The 16234-nt window shown below is 34.7% G+C and overlaps 1 protein-coding gene across 1 annotated transcript in view; it reads right to left on the bottom strand.

Annotated features, from left to right (window-relative positions):
• Positions 1-16234, bottom strand: part of MDM2 (MDM2 proto-oncogene) — a 29897-nt gene that overhangs the window by 2633 nt on the left and 11030 nt on the right. The window contains exons 4-10 of the mRNA XM_069489596.1: positions 15505-15638; positions 13033-13082; positions 9340-9407; positions 9115-9211; positions 5202-5362; positions 1495-1650; positions 766-843 (exon numbers count right to left, since the gene is read on the bottom strand). Coding sequence (XP_069345697.1) covers positions 766-843; positions 1495-1650; positions 5202-5362; positions 9115-9211; positions 9340-9407; positions 13033-13082; positions 15505-15638 — 744 coding nt within the window. The remainder of the gene's footprint in view (positions 1-765; positions 844-1494; positions 1651-5201; positions 5363-9114; positions 9212-9339; positions 9408-13032; positions 13083-15504; positions 15639-16234) is intronic.

Here is a 16234-nt window from a genome sequence, read left to right as displayed (position 1 = left end):
TAAAAATTAAAGCAGTAATACTCAATTAAAACAAAAACCTTCTAATACCTCAGGAACCCAGTGAAACACACATGAGATGTAAATATTTAAATCTTAATTTCTTAAATGGCAAATTCTACCATATTCTATAATATGAGTCAATGTTAAAAATGTTTAGGCCGGGTACGGTAGCTCACACCTGTAATCTAGCACTCCGGGAGGCCAAGGCAGGAGGATAGCTTGTGCACAGGAGTTCGAATAGAAAAAATTAGCGGGGCATGGTGGTGCGTGTCTGTAGTTCCAACTCCTCGGGAGGTTGAGGCAGGAAGATGGGTTGAACCCAGGGGTTTGAGGTTGCTGTGAGCTAGGCTGACGCCACGGCACTATAGCCTGGGCAAGACTGAGACTCTGTCTCAAAAAAAAAAAAAAAAAATAGTTTACATTTACAAAAAGAAAAGAAAGTTTACATTTGACAAGATTGCCAAAATGCTGGTAACTGTTAAAGTTGGGTGAGTACACTGGAGATACATTATACCGCTCTCTAAATACATACTTGGTATTTTCCATATTAAAAATCTTAAAAAGTTCAAATTCCAGCACATAAAAATAAAGATTATAGCAAGAGATCTCACCACAACAAATAAAAGAAGAAAAATGCCTTAAATCATTTAGATTTTAACTTTATAAAAACCACCTGATTTCAGAGAGAAGACTTTTAGACATAGTTTCCTAATCTTGACCCCACTGTTATTTTTTGATTCCTTAAAAAAGCAGATATATACTTACAGCTAAGGAAATCTCAGGATCTTCTTCAAATGAATCTGTATCACTCTCCTCTGCCTGATACACAGTAACTCGATATACCTAATAAAACAAATTCATTAGCATTAATTCATCACCTTTTTTCCTTCAACAAAGAAGGCTTCTTAGTGATAGGTCCTAAACAGTGTGTATTTACTATAAATGAAAAATTCTGAGACAATGGTCAAATGAAGTGAGAATAAAGGGGGAATAAATGGAGGACAGTGAAATCCTCACCCACCCTGGGAAAAGTCAATAGATAGATGTTTAAAACAAAACTAAACAGTCAGCATAAGTGGCTTTATGTTATAAATATGAAGGGAAATACCTAGAAATGTTGAAGGCAGCCACTTCCAGAAAATAGATCTGAGGTACTATTTGACTTTAACTGTGTGTATGTTTCACTTTTATAGAAAGTTAATATCAAAAGAGAGTAATTGAATATTTTAAAAAATGAACAGACCATTATAAGAATGTTCATTAAGGCCTACTGACTTCTTGGCATCAGCAGGAATATAAGAATATATAAATCAACGATAAGAATTATTAAAGCCTCAAGTCTACAATCCAATACTCTAATTTGAACAAATCAAGGGGCAAAGATTTCAAGTGAAATCTAAATGCTCTGAATATATTATTTCAAACTCATCAAAGTGAATGAACATGGAAAATATTTAACAATTTTCTAATATAATTGGAAGGAAAAAAAACTACCTCATCATCTTCATCTGAGAGTTCTTGTCCTTCTTCACTAAGGCTATAATCTTCTGAATCAAGAGATTCAACTTCAAATTCTACACTAAATTGATCTGAAACTGAATCCTGATCCAACCGATCACCTGAATGTTCACTTATACCAGCATCAAGATCCTAAAATAAGAAAAAAACATGATTCAATATACATTACCTCTTAGCCTCTGTAACAGCCTCCTAATTCATCCCTGTGCTTCTATTTTCTTCTCAGATCCATCCCATGCACTGACACTAGACTGAGGTTCAAGGTTATCACTACTATTAATACATTATTATTTCCCCTGTTCAAAACCCCACTGCATAAAGGAAAAGGGCCACAGCCCTGTGGCACTGAATCTACATACAGTATGATTACATTAACATCTTCATCTTATCTTCAACTAGACACCCCCTCCCCTCCTCCTTTACTAAATATGGACAATCCAGCAAGATCTAGATTGCTTCCTAAATTAATCTTGGCACTTCAACTTCCACACTTTCACCCTATAACAGGAATAACCCGTAAGTGTCTAAATCTTACTAATCCTTCGTTAGCTAAGCCTCTATCAATACCGTAATTGAAAGAGATCTTCCGCCTTTAATTATCTTTACTACTTGTATGATATTGATTATATATTCTCACAAAAATTATGCAAAACAATTTTGCATGCATGTTTCTCATCTGAATTATATGTACTTTGAGAGCTAAGACCTGTCATAACCATCTTTACATATCAAAATTGGTAGAATGCTAGTAACAAGACATATTTATGATATTTGTTTTTTAATGAACTTCGAAAATAATTTCTTTTGAAGAGTTTTCAGACTTAATTTTTTAAAATTTATCTTTAAAATTCTGTAGCTGCTCATCTGACACCTCATTTTTAGGATTTTAAGCCCAGGAAGACCTTCAGGCCCATATTTGCTGTTAGTGGCTATAGGTGGGCCCATATACTAAGCAGAAGGCTACAACTGGAAAAAGCCTAGGAGTAAGGATACACGCTTTTCTTATTTTAGATTTGCCACTAAGTAGCTACTTAACTGTGGACATATCATTTAACTTCTAAACACTACAACTACTTCACCTATAAAAGGAGTTTAGATTAAGTGATCTCTAAACAATCTCCATCATTTCTAAAAATAAAAACAAAGCATATTATTTTATGACCTCTGAGGTCAAAATACCTTTTTAGAGTGATGTTAGAGAAGCAGTAGTAAAAGCAACATTCATCAAGATGCAGCTCTAATTCCTAACAAGGGCTCTATTAGCAATCAGGTTAGAATGACACATCAAGCTAGAATAGAGTAACATCTCTAATAAAGTTTAACTCAAAAAACCAGATGCTTCAATTAACTAAAGTCTTCAGTGCATTAATTTTAGAATACATCACAAGAAAAATTAAGTCTCAGAAAGCATATTCTATGGTACGGGACTGCAAACTGTAAGCCCATCGCCCATCTATTTTTATAAAGTTTTATTTAACACAGCCATGTCCATTTGTTTATTTGTTGTGTATGGCTGCTTGTGCATCACAACAGTGGAACTGAGCATCTGCAACAGGAATCCTATGGCCCACAGAGCCCAATAATTAACGGTCTGGCTCATAAGTTTGCCAACCCCTACTCTAAGGTGTAATGAAGACTGCAAAACTGGGAGTAGTTTGAAGAAGTTCTGGCTAATGTTTAAAGAAGAATGACTCAGAAATTGTTAAATACTATACATTTAAAAATTATCAGATAGGCTTAATCTGGAAAGATGGCTGGTTTTGTCTCAATTCCAATTGTGACAATTACTAGTTGTAGGAACCTTAAACAAGTTTTTTTAAAACTCCCAAATCTTAATTTTCCCACCTGTAAATGAAGTTTGAGGCTGCTGAGATGTTGAAATGCAATATAAACTGTCTAGTAACTAAGTTTACAACATAGCTTCCCAATTTATTAAACATAAAAGAAAGAAGATGAGAGAAGAATATACTTTAATTCTCTTCATAAATTGGTGAATAATGACACTAAATGATGATTATAACATTCTCATATGAAGCAAACTAAAATGAAGGAAAAAAAGTTGGCCCTACCAAAAGCATTTACAACTAGGGACTGAACCTAAAAAACAACAAATTTTTTATTAGGATTTTTATAAGAGTGTGGGACAGGACTGACAACATCAAAACGGAAATACCCTTCTATACTCTGTTTTGATAACAAGGCAGTGTCCCAGGTACAAAGCAGTAACAAGGACTCTAAATATCATTTAGCTAGAATTCTGATACAACTTTTAAAAAGACTGTAAAAGTTAACCCACTGCTTCACTTGACTAGCTGTAATAAATAAATACCATTAAGTTAAATGGGGTGAAGTAATTCTCTTTTTTAAACCATTTGTAAAGAATAAAATTAACCAAACTTGTAGTTTATGTATCCAATCAAATTTTCTTTAACTGGAGTCAATCTTCAGATCATACATATTTGCTCTCAAAACCTGTATTTTGTATAGGATTCATTAAATGTTTCATCATTTAATTGTTATTGGTCCCTCTCCCCACAAGGGCAGGAACCATATTTATTAATACCTTGACTACCACTGTATCTCCAAGGCCATCTCCACTGTATGAAACCTGGCACAGGAGCTCACGGTGCCATCTAGTGGCCTACACAAGTAACAGCTCTGTTAAGTACAGCACTAACTCAAGAAGGCAGGTCAGTAGTCACACAATCACTGCTTCAGAAGAGAAAAATGCAAAGATGATACAGGAGGTAATAATAGGTAAAAGGTAAGAATAGGGTTACTATCACAGTTGAGTCACTCTCCTACATCGTCTAGAGAACTATATAAAATGATCACTAATATCCAGAAATAATGACGATGAGACACTGCCGTATTTTAAAAAAAGGTTCCAACTTTCATACATAATGTTTAACGATAAGAAAGAAAATGTTCCATTTTTCAAGCACTCTTGTTAACAAAAAATTTTTTATCAAACTTCCTTCAGTGACATCTCTTAAGAGTTTTATTTCTGGCTAATACTTTGAAATTCTGTATCAGTAATCAGAACATACTAATATTCTCCCATCATCCATGCAGTAATATACCCATGTTTCACAGCATTAGTAAAAAGGCCTTCCCTGGTGTCTAGACCTATGTATGGCAAATGTTAAGCTCAGACTATGCTGACTTATCTGCTGACAGCTGTAATAAAATATATATTCTAAATATTAAAGACAAATTTGTCTTAGAATCCTAAGATATTTAATTGAACCAAATTTTGGGTTTTGTTCCCTTATTTTTAAAAAAGTGTAACTTCCAAATTCTCAGACTATGCTAGTCTAATTTATTTGAATTTATGATTGGTGCAGTGGTCCACAAAGATTCTCTAATACACAGGGTGACATTAGTAACTATAAAATATTGGGACTACTTTTACCAATACCAGTGTTACTCCACCATCTCCCACCATTTGTCTCAAAGCCAGGGTTGGAGGTGGAAAAGATCTATACAGAAGTTTTGTTTGAAAGTAAAATTCACCACTGTATTTAGCAGCAGCAAAAGGATTATTATTATTAAAAGAAACTGTTCTTTAAAATTTGGATTCAGTCAAAAGACTGCACTCAAAGATCCAGAGGCCACATTAGGATGGCTAGGACTAGATTTTAAAAATAAGACTCTTGTTTTACTTAAAATGAGACCATTACCGGATTTGATGGAGTCCCTGTAGATTCACTGCTACTGCTTCTTTCACAGCAGATCTCCCTTATTACACACAGTGCCAGGCTTTCATCAAAGGAAAGGGAAATACTATCAGACTTGTGGCGTTTTCTTTGCCGTTCACCAGACAATTCATCTGAATTTTCTTCTGGATATGTAAAGGAAAAAAGTAAATTACTGTACTGTGATTGATTTAGAAATTGAGCTTAGTTTCAACAAAATTAAACAGAAAAATGGTGAATTACTATTACTGTTTCAAAAATGAACACTGCTTTATAGAATCTGCCCAACTGAGAGTTATAGAACTATATCTTAAAAAGCTTTCTATTCTTCCTTTAGAGCTTTATCTCCACAAAGCACAATTAATTTAATCAATCTAAAACTTTTATTAGTCAATCTAAGATTTTTCTGTCAAAATCAAACAATACAAGATTTCTTTTTTTCTGAAAAGAACCAAAAATGTTTAATTTATTTAGAGGGTATTCTTTTTTCTTTTTTTTCCATCAGCTGAATTTAAGATTCAGAGGGTATTATTAAGTTTCAATTTCTTCCGTATCCTGTATTTTCAACAGACATCAAAACCAGTGAAAACTGTGTCCATTTTATTTTAAACAAAAAATTATCTCTGACTTAAGAAGTCAAAATGTTAGGCAAATCTGTCTGATACGAATGACAGTCCTACCTAGTAAGAGACATGAAAATAAATTCCAAGTGGATTAAAGAGCCAAACATAAAGAACCAAACCAATCAAGTACCTATAATATTCTTATAATACTAGTGTGGAGAAGTGTTTCATAATACTACAAAGCCCTCAAAAAAAGACTATCAATATTAGACCACATTAAGATTTACATGGCAAAATAAAACACCATAAACAAAAGTTAAAAGACAAATGTCAGGCCGGGCGCGGTGGCTCACGCCTGTAATCCTAGCACTCTGGGAGGCCGAGGCGGGTGGATTGCTCAAGGTCAGGAGTTCGAGACCAGCCTGAGCAAGAGCGAGACCCCGTCTCTACTAAAAATAGAAAGAAATTATCTGGCCAACTAAAATATATACAGAAAAAATTAGCCGGGCATGGTGGCGCATGCCTGTAGTCCCAGCTACCCGGGAGGCTGAGGCAGTAGGATCACCTAAGCCCAGGAGTTTGAGGTTGCTGTGAGCTAGGCTGATGCCTCGGCACTCACTCTAGCCCAGGCAACTAAGCAAGACTCTGTCCAAAAAAAAAAAAAAAAGGCAAATGTCAGATTAGAAGGAAATATACACAACATATAATAGATAATGGTTAAATATCCAGACTTCATATATATTAATTATACAAAGTCCTCCTAACAAATCAAGATAAACTCAATTTTTTTAAAAAATCAAAAATTACATACAGCAAGTAAGAGAACAAATACAAATGATTAACAAACACATGAAAAATCTGTTTTCTAGGAATCAAGGAAATGAGAATTCAAATGTATTATTTTTCACCCATGAAAATGACAAAAATTAAAAGGAGAGACAATTATCACAGAAGATTTGAAAGGGCATTTTTATACACTGTTCATAGGAATATAAAATACTGCAACATTTTGTGAACAATTTCTCTATCTAGAGAAATACCTACATAATTATTTAGAATGTATGTGCAAGGGGGTTCAATAGGATTATGGGATTAAAATATAATCTGTATGCCTGAAACAAGTACAATTCTCACACCTTTGCTCATTCCATTTCCGTCTCTTGACCTACCTAGTCAGAAGTCATAAAAAAAAAAAAAAAAAAGCCATCTCTTCTTCCTATGAATTCCCAAAACACTCTTACATCCTATACTGTGTTTTATCTCCATAACTAGATCACAAGTTCTTTTTTTTTTTTTTCTTTTTTTTAAGACAGAGTCTCACTTTGTTGCCCAGGCTAGAGTGAGTGCCGTGGCGTCAGCCTAGCTCACAGCAACCTCAAACTCCTGGGCTCAAGCAAGCGATCCTCCTGCCTCAGCCTCCCGAGTAGCTGGGACTACAGGCATGCGCCACTATGCCCGGCTAATTTTTCTATATATATATTTTAGTTGTCCATATAATTTCTTTCTATTTTTAGTAGAGACGGGGTCTCGCTCTTGCTCAGGCTGGTCTCGAACTCCTGACCTTGAGCAATCCACCCGCCTCGGCCTCCCAGAGTGCTAGGATTACAGGCGTGAGCCACCGCGCCTGGCCGATCACAAGTTCTTGATATAAATTCTTAACCATGTTTGTTTCCCTCCATCAAAAAAGAAAAAAATTGGGGGCTTTTTTCTGATTAAAGTAATACATTACTCACTGTAGAAATCTAAAGAAAACAGAAAAAGAAATGTCAATCATCTGTAATGCTACCACTGAGAGACTATTAATATTTTAGTGTCATAACTCACTGGTTTTCACTTATTTAATTACTAGGATGTTAATAACTCTAAGCTTTCATAATCCATAAAGATTTAACCAATTTATACCAAATGATACACCAATAGTGTACCAGTGCCAATACACAAGTTGCAAGGATGAGTAAAAAATTTATCTTTGTTAACTGGACAGACCAAAAGACATCCATTTTGGTATTTTTTCTTTTTTTGGAGACGGGGTCTTGCTGTCATCCCTGGCTAGAGTACAGTGGTGTCATCATAGCCCACTGCAAACTCAAATTCCCAGGCTCAAGCCATCCTCTTGCCTCAGCCTCTCGAGTACCTGGGATTACAGGCTCTTGCCACCACATTCAGCTAGTTTTTCTATTTTTTATAGGAACAAGGTCTCTTGCTCAGGCTGGTCTTGAACTCCTGGCCTCAAGTGATCCTCCTGCCTCTGCCTCCCAAAGTGCTAGGATTACAGGTGTGAATGAGCCAATACACTTGGCCTTTTTTGTATTTTTATCTATAAAGCTAAAATCACCAAAATTCACCCCCTTCCCATAGTTATTTAGCTATTTGCATTTACTGTGAAAAATTTCTGTTCATTTTTTGTCTTTTTTGCTATTTGAATTTTTAATATTTTCTGTATTGTGTTTTGGGAACTTTTTATGTAATGAAGATAAACACTGTCAAATTTAAAGTGACTATCTCTTCCACAGGCCCACTCAGTTTTTAAAAAACAAAGTGACTATCTTTCAAATATCTTGTATTTTTTTCATAAATCTTTTAAACTTATTTAGAATTGATTTTGACATACAGGACAGATGTAATTTCATCTTTTCTGCAGATAACTACTCATTTGTTTTAGTTCCACATATTTAATAAAACATCCTCTGCCTTTCTGCCCTCTGCCCTCATGTGTAAAATCCTGGTCTGGGTTTATCTGTTTCACTGATCCTTCTTTCACCTGAATCATACAGTTTTAGCTATTGTGACTTCATCAGGCTACAGTCTTCTCCTCCGCTATCTTTTCTCTAGAAAAATGTTCTCAGCTATTTTAACTCTTTTTCATTTCTTTTTCATTTTTTTATTTGTTTTTTCTTTTTGTCTTTTTTTTTTTATTCCTCTTCTCCATGGGTTGGACTCTTTCATTTCTAAGATGCTACTTATTTCTCTGTTTTAAAACACATTGGTATGTTTTATCATTTATTAAAAACTATTAAAAATTTTAACTGCAAAGCTAACTAAGAATAATGGCTAAGAGTTTATACCCTTGCCCTGTATTATCTTCATATTAGAGAGCTGGCTAACTACAAACTCCAGTGGAGCACAGTAAACAGTGCCTGCTGTAGTCAGTAGGAAAAATACTGCTAAAAAGGCAATTTGGATACATTTCAAATAAAATAAAAAAATAAACTCAGAAGTTCATTCCTCTAAACCAAAAAAGCGGAACAATTTCGTTAACCCTAAAAGCACTAACTTCATTAAAGACAGAACACCAAAAAGCTGTTTGAATGTGCCAAATAAATATTTATATATACCTGTCTCACTAATTGCTCTCCTTCTAGATGAGGTAGATGGTCTAGAAACCAAACTTGAAGATGAAGGTTTCTCTTCCTGTAGCTCTTGCACCAGGTCCTAAGCATTCAAGAAAAAACAAGTATGACAAACTAAACATGTCAGGAAACTAAAATTCTGTGTTTTAAATAACCTTTCCAATTTTTAAGAAATATTATAGTGGAATGAAAAATTTACTTAAAGATTACCTTTTGATCACTCCCACCTTCAAGGTCACATCTGTTCTCACTCACAGATGTACCTGAGTCTGATGATTCTGAGAGAAAATGAAAACAAAGAATCACAAACTAGGCTATTCAATAGATACCAGTCCAACATAAACTCTTACACAATTTAACCTTTCAACAAACATTAAATATGTATTTCCCAGATGCCAGCCCCATGCTAAATACTACAGATATAAATAACTCAATTTTAATACAGAAGATACATGAAAGAGTAATTATAAAGTATAATAGGCCGGGCGCAGTGGCTCATGCCTGTAATCTTAACACTCTGGGAGGACGAGGCAGGCAGATTGTTTGAGCACAGGAGTTCGAGACCAGCCTGAGCAAGAGCAAGACCCCGTCTCTACTAAAAATTACATGGAAAGAAATTACATGGACAGCTAAAAATATATACAGAAAAATTAGCCGGGCATGGTGGCGCGTGCCTATAGTCCCAGCTACTCAGGAGGCTGAGGCAGTAGGATCACCTAAGCCCAGGAGTTTGAGGTTGCTGTGAGCTAGGCTGACGCCACAGCACTCTAGCCCAGGCAACCAGAGTGAGACTCTGTCTCAAAAAAAAAAAAAAGTAGAATAAACACATTAAAAGTAGTACATAAATTCTGTGTGTATAAATTCACAGAGAAGATGGAATAGTAACTATTTGGTAGGGATGGGAAGGGTCTAAGGAGCAAAGAATCAGGAAAGGTTTCATAGTACAATGTAGAAATAGGGATAGGAAAGGCCATTCCAGACTATGGGAATAGCATGGGAAAAAGAATCCAGAGGCAAACAGTTGTTGAAGGAACTACAGGTAGTTCATTTTTACTGGAACGTAAGCAAGGTCAGACTGTAAAGGATTCTGTGTGTCTAGCCAAACAGCACAAGGATGTCAACAAGCAACACTCATGATGTCACTCCCGCATTACTGCATTCTTCCCAGTGGACACTTCAGAATCTTCCCTAAGACAATGCTGTAGCCACTCACCATTAAAAAGGGTTTTAGTCTAAGAAATAAAACTGATTTCTTAGCTCACAGAAGGTAGTATATCCAGAGCAATAATGAACCCCTAAATGGTAATTTTAAGCAGAAGAATGACAAATCACTCTGGGAAAATAGAAGAAAAAGAGGGTACAGGCAAGGAAACCAGTATTATGGCAGGGAAATCAGTATTAGACAGTAGCTGCAATAAAACAAACAAAAAAGTATTAAAGCCTAAATTAAGGCATGGAAAAAATAATTCAAGAGAAATTAAAAAAGTAAAAACCAACAAGACCTGGTCTGGTGTCTGCTGTACAAGGCAAAGGAGAAAGGAGTTAAGACTCCAAGATTCTATCTTGAGTGAACAAATCGGTGGTATCATTCACTAAGAGAGAAATGTCAGAAAAGTGAACAGATTTGGATGGCAAGATAACGAACTAAAGTGAGTTATACAGGTAGACAGATTTAGCTTTTGTAGCTGGATATGTAGAATTAGAGCTCAAAAGTCAAAGTTTCAGATTTGGAATACATACAAGATCATAATCAAATACCGTTTACTACACCCTCAGAAACATTTTCATCTTAATAGTGAAGTCATGCCTGAGCATTAACATTTTAAAATGATATATTATCATGTATTAATTTTCTTTTTATACTATGGGTAAGGCACTATATTGATTTTCTTAAATTGCACATATAGATAGGTTTTATTATCCAGGAATTTTGGTTTAGTATAATAAAGGAGATGATACAAAACAGATGTAATAAAAAGGAAGCATTAGGTGTGACAAGGTTGAGAACACAGATATAGGACTTTTGAAGTTAATTCTACTGAAACCTACAACGAACTCAGAATGGAAATAAGTACTTTACATGTTACCATCTCATTAATATAAGTTTCCTAGAAATCTGCCAAAGTTTATTTAAATGAATGAATGAACATATCAGGGAAACATCAGAAAACTCAAAATATTGCTGCAAATACTATAGTTGTATATTTTGCCATCGTATGATTTCTTGAAGAGCTTTAAAAACAATAAAATGCCAAGTCACCAGCCTAATAACTTCTTTTATTTTGGGATGATGATAGAATTTTCTGGGTTGTAAATTCTAACTTTGGAAAAATAAGTATTCAACAAATTTAGTAAACACCGTATTAATAAAACACTATGCTATGTGATACACAATGCAAACCTGACTAGACACAGGCAACAGAAATATAAACAAGTGTAACAAACCAACATAACAATAAAATCTGAACATGGAGAGAGGGAGCACAAGGGAGTGGTCAGTTCATTCTGGGAACTAACCAAGCTTCTGAGAGCAGTTTTTTTTTTTTTTTTTTTTTTTGAGACAGAGTCTCACTTTGTTGCCCGGGCTAGAGTGAGTGCCGTGGCGTCAGCCTAGCTCACAGCAACCTCAAACTCCTGGGCTTAAGCGATCCTACTGCCTCAGCCTCCCGAGTGGCTGGGACTACAGACATGCACCACCATGCCCGGCTAATTTTTTCTCTATATATTTTTAGTTGGCCATATAATTTCTTTCTATTTTTAGTAGAGACGGGGTCTCGCTCTTGCTCAGGCTGGTCTCGAACTCTTGACCTCGAGCGATCCACCCGCCTCGGCCTCCCAGAGAGAGCAGTTTTTAATTACAATTTGAGGATGAACTTAAAGGCTGTAGTGTATTCAATATAGCTCCTACCAGTACTGTGTACATCTCATCCCAACTCCATGTTTGTATCCTGAAAATGGGAGTATTTACACCATGGAAATCAGCAACCACACAAATAAGGGCTTTCTCCCATGGACAGTGGGTTGTTAAACATTTACCAACATATCAATGTGTATGTATATGTGTATCTTTCTGAAACAAGAACCCAGTGTTTTCATCAGATTATCAAAGGGAGATGTGACCCAAAAATAACCAGTTTAAGAACTGCAAGTCTAAAAACGACTAGTTAAGAACATCAAGCGGGGGACATAAAATGCCATTTACCTACACAAATTGGTAAACAAAGTATCATTTATTACCAAAAAAAAAAAAAAAAAACTATCCTCCATGGGTCTACCTAGGTGCTGCATTATTTTCCAATGCCTTTCAATACATTTTTCAAGGTTTGATCATACCTCTATTAAGCAGGAGCTTTTGAAATTATCTACCTTTCACATCTAATCCTAACTCTGATATCTCAAGGCTTAAACTGATATAATACGATATTTAGCTTTACAATAGAACCTTAGTTTTATGTTTAGCTCCATACATACTTCTTCCTGTTAAATTTATAACTTTTATAGCAACTTTTAAAGAGAATCATAATTATAAAATATATGTACGTAAACAAAAATGTCTTTAAATTTTTTTTTTCTTTTGAGACAGTGTCACTCTGTTGCCCATGCTAGAGCGCCATGGTGTCAGCCTAGCTCACAGCAACCTCAAACTCCTGGGCTCAAGCAATCCTCCTGCCTCAGCTTCCCAAGTAGCTGGGACTACAGGCATCCACCACCATGCCCGGCTAATTTTTTCTATATATATATTTTTAGTTGTCCATATAATTTCTATTTTTAGTAGAGACGGGGTCTTGCTCTTGCTCAGGCTGGTCTCGAACTCCTGAGCTCAAACAATCCACCCACCTCAGCCTCCTAGAGTGTTTAAAATGTTTTTATCGTATATATTTATGATGTTTAAAATTAACTTACCCTGCTGATTGACTATTACCAAGTTTCTGTAGATCATTGTATAGATTTTCCTTGTAGGAGAAAAAAAAAAAAAGATTTTAAAATAAAAATTAAATTGAATTTAACCAGACTTTTAAATGCATATTTGATATGAACTACTGCACACATTCAAAACCAAATTTTAAGTCACTGTATTCAAATTACATCATTGGCAAGGTTCTAGACCCTTGAAAGCACCAGTAAAAAGTAGCACAATGATTACATGCAGCTACTTTTAATAATCACTAAGGTCTCTCAGGGCGAAAGACCTCACGTCTCCATTTCCCGAAATGCACTTTGTTTGGACTTTACCAAAAGTCCCCCCAAAAATGGGTGTGCAAGCAGGACGCAAGTTAGTATATTTATTTTCAAATGGAAATTAATTTTTTTCTAGCTCTGTGCTTAGAAGCAAACTGCCTAAAATAGTAGTCAGTTATGCAAAACCCACTAAAGAGGAACTTGGTATATTCTTGACTCTAATCAACCTTGGATCAATCATCTAACGGATTTTCTTTCTTGATCTTAAAATATTAAGTAGTATTCATTCATTCAATAAATACAGACTGAGAATCTACTACGTACCAGTCCAAACTACTCTAGACACTGGGGAAAAACAAAAAATAAAACAGAAACAAACCTCTGTCTCATGGAGCTTATACCCTAATAGGAAAACAATTCATTTATCCCAGTATTCATTGATGTCATGAGACATTTTTCTTTTTCTTAAGTTTTTAAACTAATTATTTTAGAGAATGTTTGTCACAAAATACCATTTCTAATTCTCAGTGTTAAGGGGAAAGTACCAACCCCAACTATCTCTTTTCACCCTTGGGAAAGATGATACAGCAATCTAAACCTCCCCACCCCACCAAACACACACACAGAAACAAACCCCACAATACTCCTATCCATATCCTTTTTTTTTTTTTTTTGGTGAGATAGTCTTGCTCTGTTGCCTGGGCTAAAGTGCCATGGCATCAGCCTAGCTCACAGCAACCTCAGACTCCCGGACTCAAGTGATTCTCCTGCCTCAGCCTCCCAAATAGCTGGGACAGGCACATGCCACCACACCCGGCTTTTTTTTTCTTTTTTCCTAGTCGCCTGGCTAATTTTTTCTATTTTTAGTAGAGACGGGGTCTCGCTCTTGCTGGTCTTGAACTCCTCAGCTTAAGTGATCCTCCTGCCTGGGCTTCCCAGAGTGCTGGGATTACAGGCATGAGCCACTGTGGCCCACCCATATCCTTTTTCAAGTCAGCAATTTCCTCAATTTCTAATCTCTCAACATTTAGAATTCAAGTCAAAGATAATTTTATCACAAATTACACCTCCAAACATTATAAGATTAAATATTCATAGGATGAAAAACATATATTTACTAAATTTATAAAAGTAAATCTTATATCCCAAAGCCAACTATAAAACGACAACATGAATGAATGTTAAATAGAAGTGGTTTGTCAATGGAAAGATGTTTATATAATGTTAACTTAAGAAGATGAAATTAAATATAGTATTATGTTCATAACTTGATTAAAACATACATCTGTACATAGTATGAACGTGACTACTAAAAATTCCTTTTAGTGACAAACTACAGTCATTTTTTTCCCTACTTTTCTTAGCTGTCTTTTCTTAATGTTCAATAACATATTATGTTTATATTAATGAAATTGTTTTAAAGCTAAAATATCTGTAACCATAAAGCCTGGAAAAATATTTTAAAATAAAAAAAATAAAGTAAAGCTAAAATATCCCATTTAATTACCATCTTTTTAGCTGTATTATTGAACATTCAATACTAGAAGCTAGTTAACTGTTTCAGGTGAAAAGTATTCATCCCTTTATTAAGATACAAATGGTAAGGCTCAACACAGATTGACAGCACTAAATCAAACACGACAATTCCAAATGTAAGGTAAGAATGACTAAAAAAACATTGAGTTCCCAGAAGAATAATTCTAGAAATGTTACCTGGGTTAAAATAAGTGCCATAATGATATATGACAAAGAAAATGATTTCCAAAGTAACTAAGGCTCAAGTTTAAGCTTTACCACATGGTGGTAATAAAGATTATTTCTAAAGGTGATTGAAATAATAATTTATAGTATATAACTGTAGCTAACATTTGAATGCTATGTGCCAAACACTATGCTTTTTATAAAATGTCTTTCGTGAAATATAACCTCCACATGAGATACATATCCATAGATATAATCCATATTTTATAAATGGGAAACTAAGAGTTAGGTTAAGTCAATTTACCTCGTTTTCAAATATTCTAGAACCAACAAATTAAATTTCAGCATCATATATATATATATATATATACATACATATACATATATATATATCTCTCTCAACAATTTTTCTCTGATAAAAGGAAGTAAGGGTGGAGGTGAATTGAAATGTTTGCCCAGCTGGCTTTTTACAATAGACTAAACTGAAGAATTTACCTGTGCTCTTTCACAGAGAAGCTTGGCACTCCAAACAAATCTCCTAGAAGATCATTTGAACAATATACAATATGTTGTTGCTTCTCATCATATAATCGTTTAGTCATAATATACTGGCCAAGATAAAATATAACCTGAAATAGAAATGATTTCTGAGCATTAAAGAAAACTAAATGTTAGTTTCAAATACATTCAATAATATCCCATTTATCTGAACAGGGTTAAACCACCAGCAAGCACATCCACAATCATGTAGAATAACAACCATTTTATACTCTAAAAGAAACTACTTTAAAATTTTTTCCCTTTATGGAAATAGAAATAATTGCTCGTCTATTTACTTAAACCTTAAAATGTTTTTTTTTTTTTGCCTTTCAGACTTTAACTCTACCCAGATATCTAAATGCTAACGTATTAGGAAGGAAAAGACAGCAAAATACAAAAACCATTGAGAGCAATAAAAAGTTACAGAATAAAAAAAAAAAAATCAACTAAAAGGCAGTGACCTGGAGCCATTTTGTAAATAGTCACAAACACCATACACCCTCAGTAGCCTCTGAGCTCATCAGAGAAAGATAAGGAAATGGCCAATGACATCTACATAACAGTTTGAGAGAATTCAGTGAATGAAATAAACCATCAAAGATATCAATATAATCTATGCAATAATAAATAATCAATGACCCTGAGCCATTAATATAAAGTTAAACTACATTCCATGTGCTCCATT

The sequence above is a fragment of the Eulemur rufifrons genome, chromosome 16, assembly GCF_041146395.1.
Source record: "Eulemur rufifrons isolate Redbay chromosome 16, OSU_ERuf_1, whole genome shotgun sequence".
NCBI classification, from domain to species: domain Eukaryota; kingdom Metazoa; phylum Chordata; class Mammalia; order Primates; family Lemuridae; genus Eulemur; species Eulemur rufifrons.
Note: the sequence above shows the minus strand (reverse complement) of the source record. Positions and strands in the feature narration are given on the sequence as shown.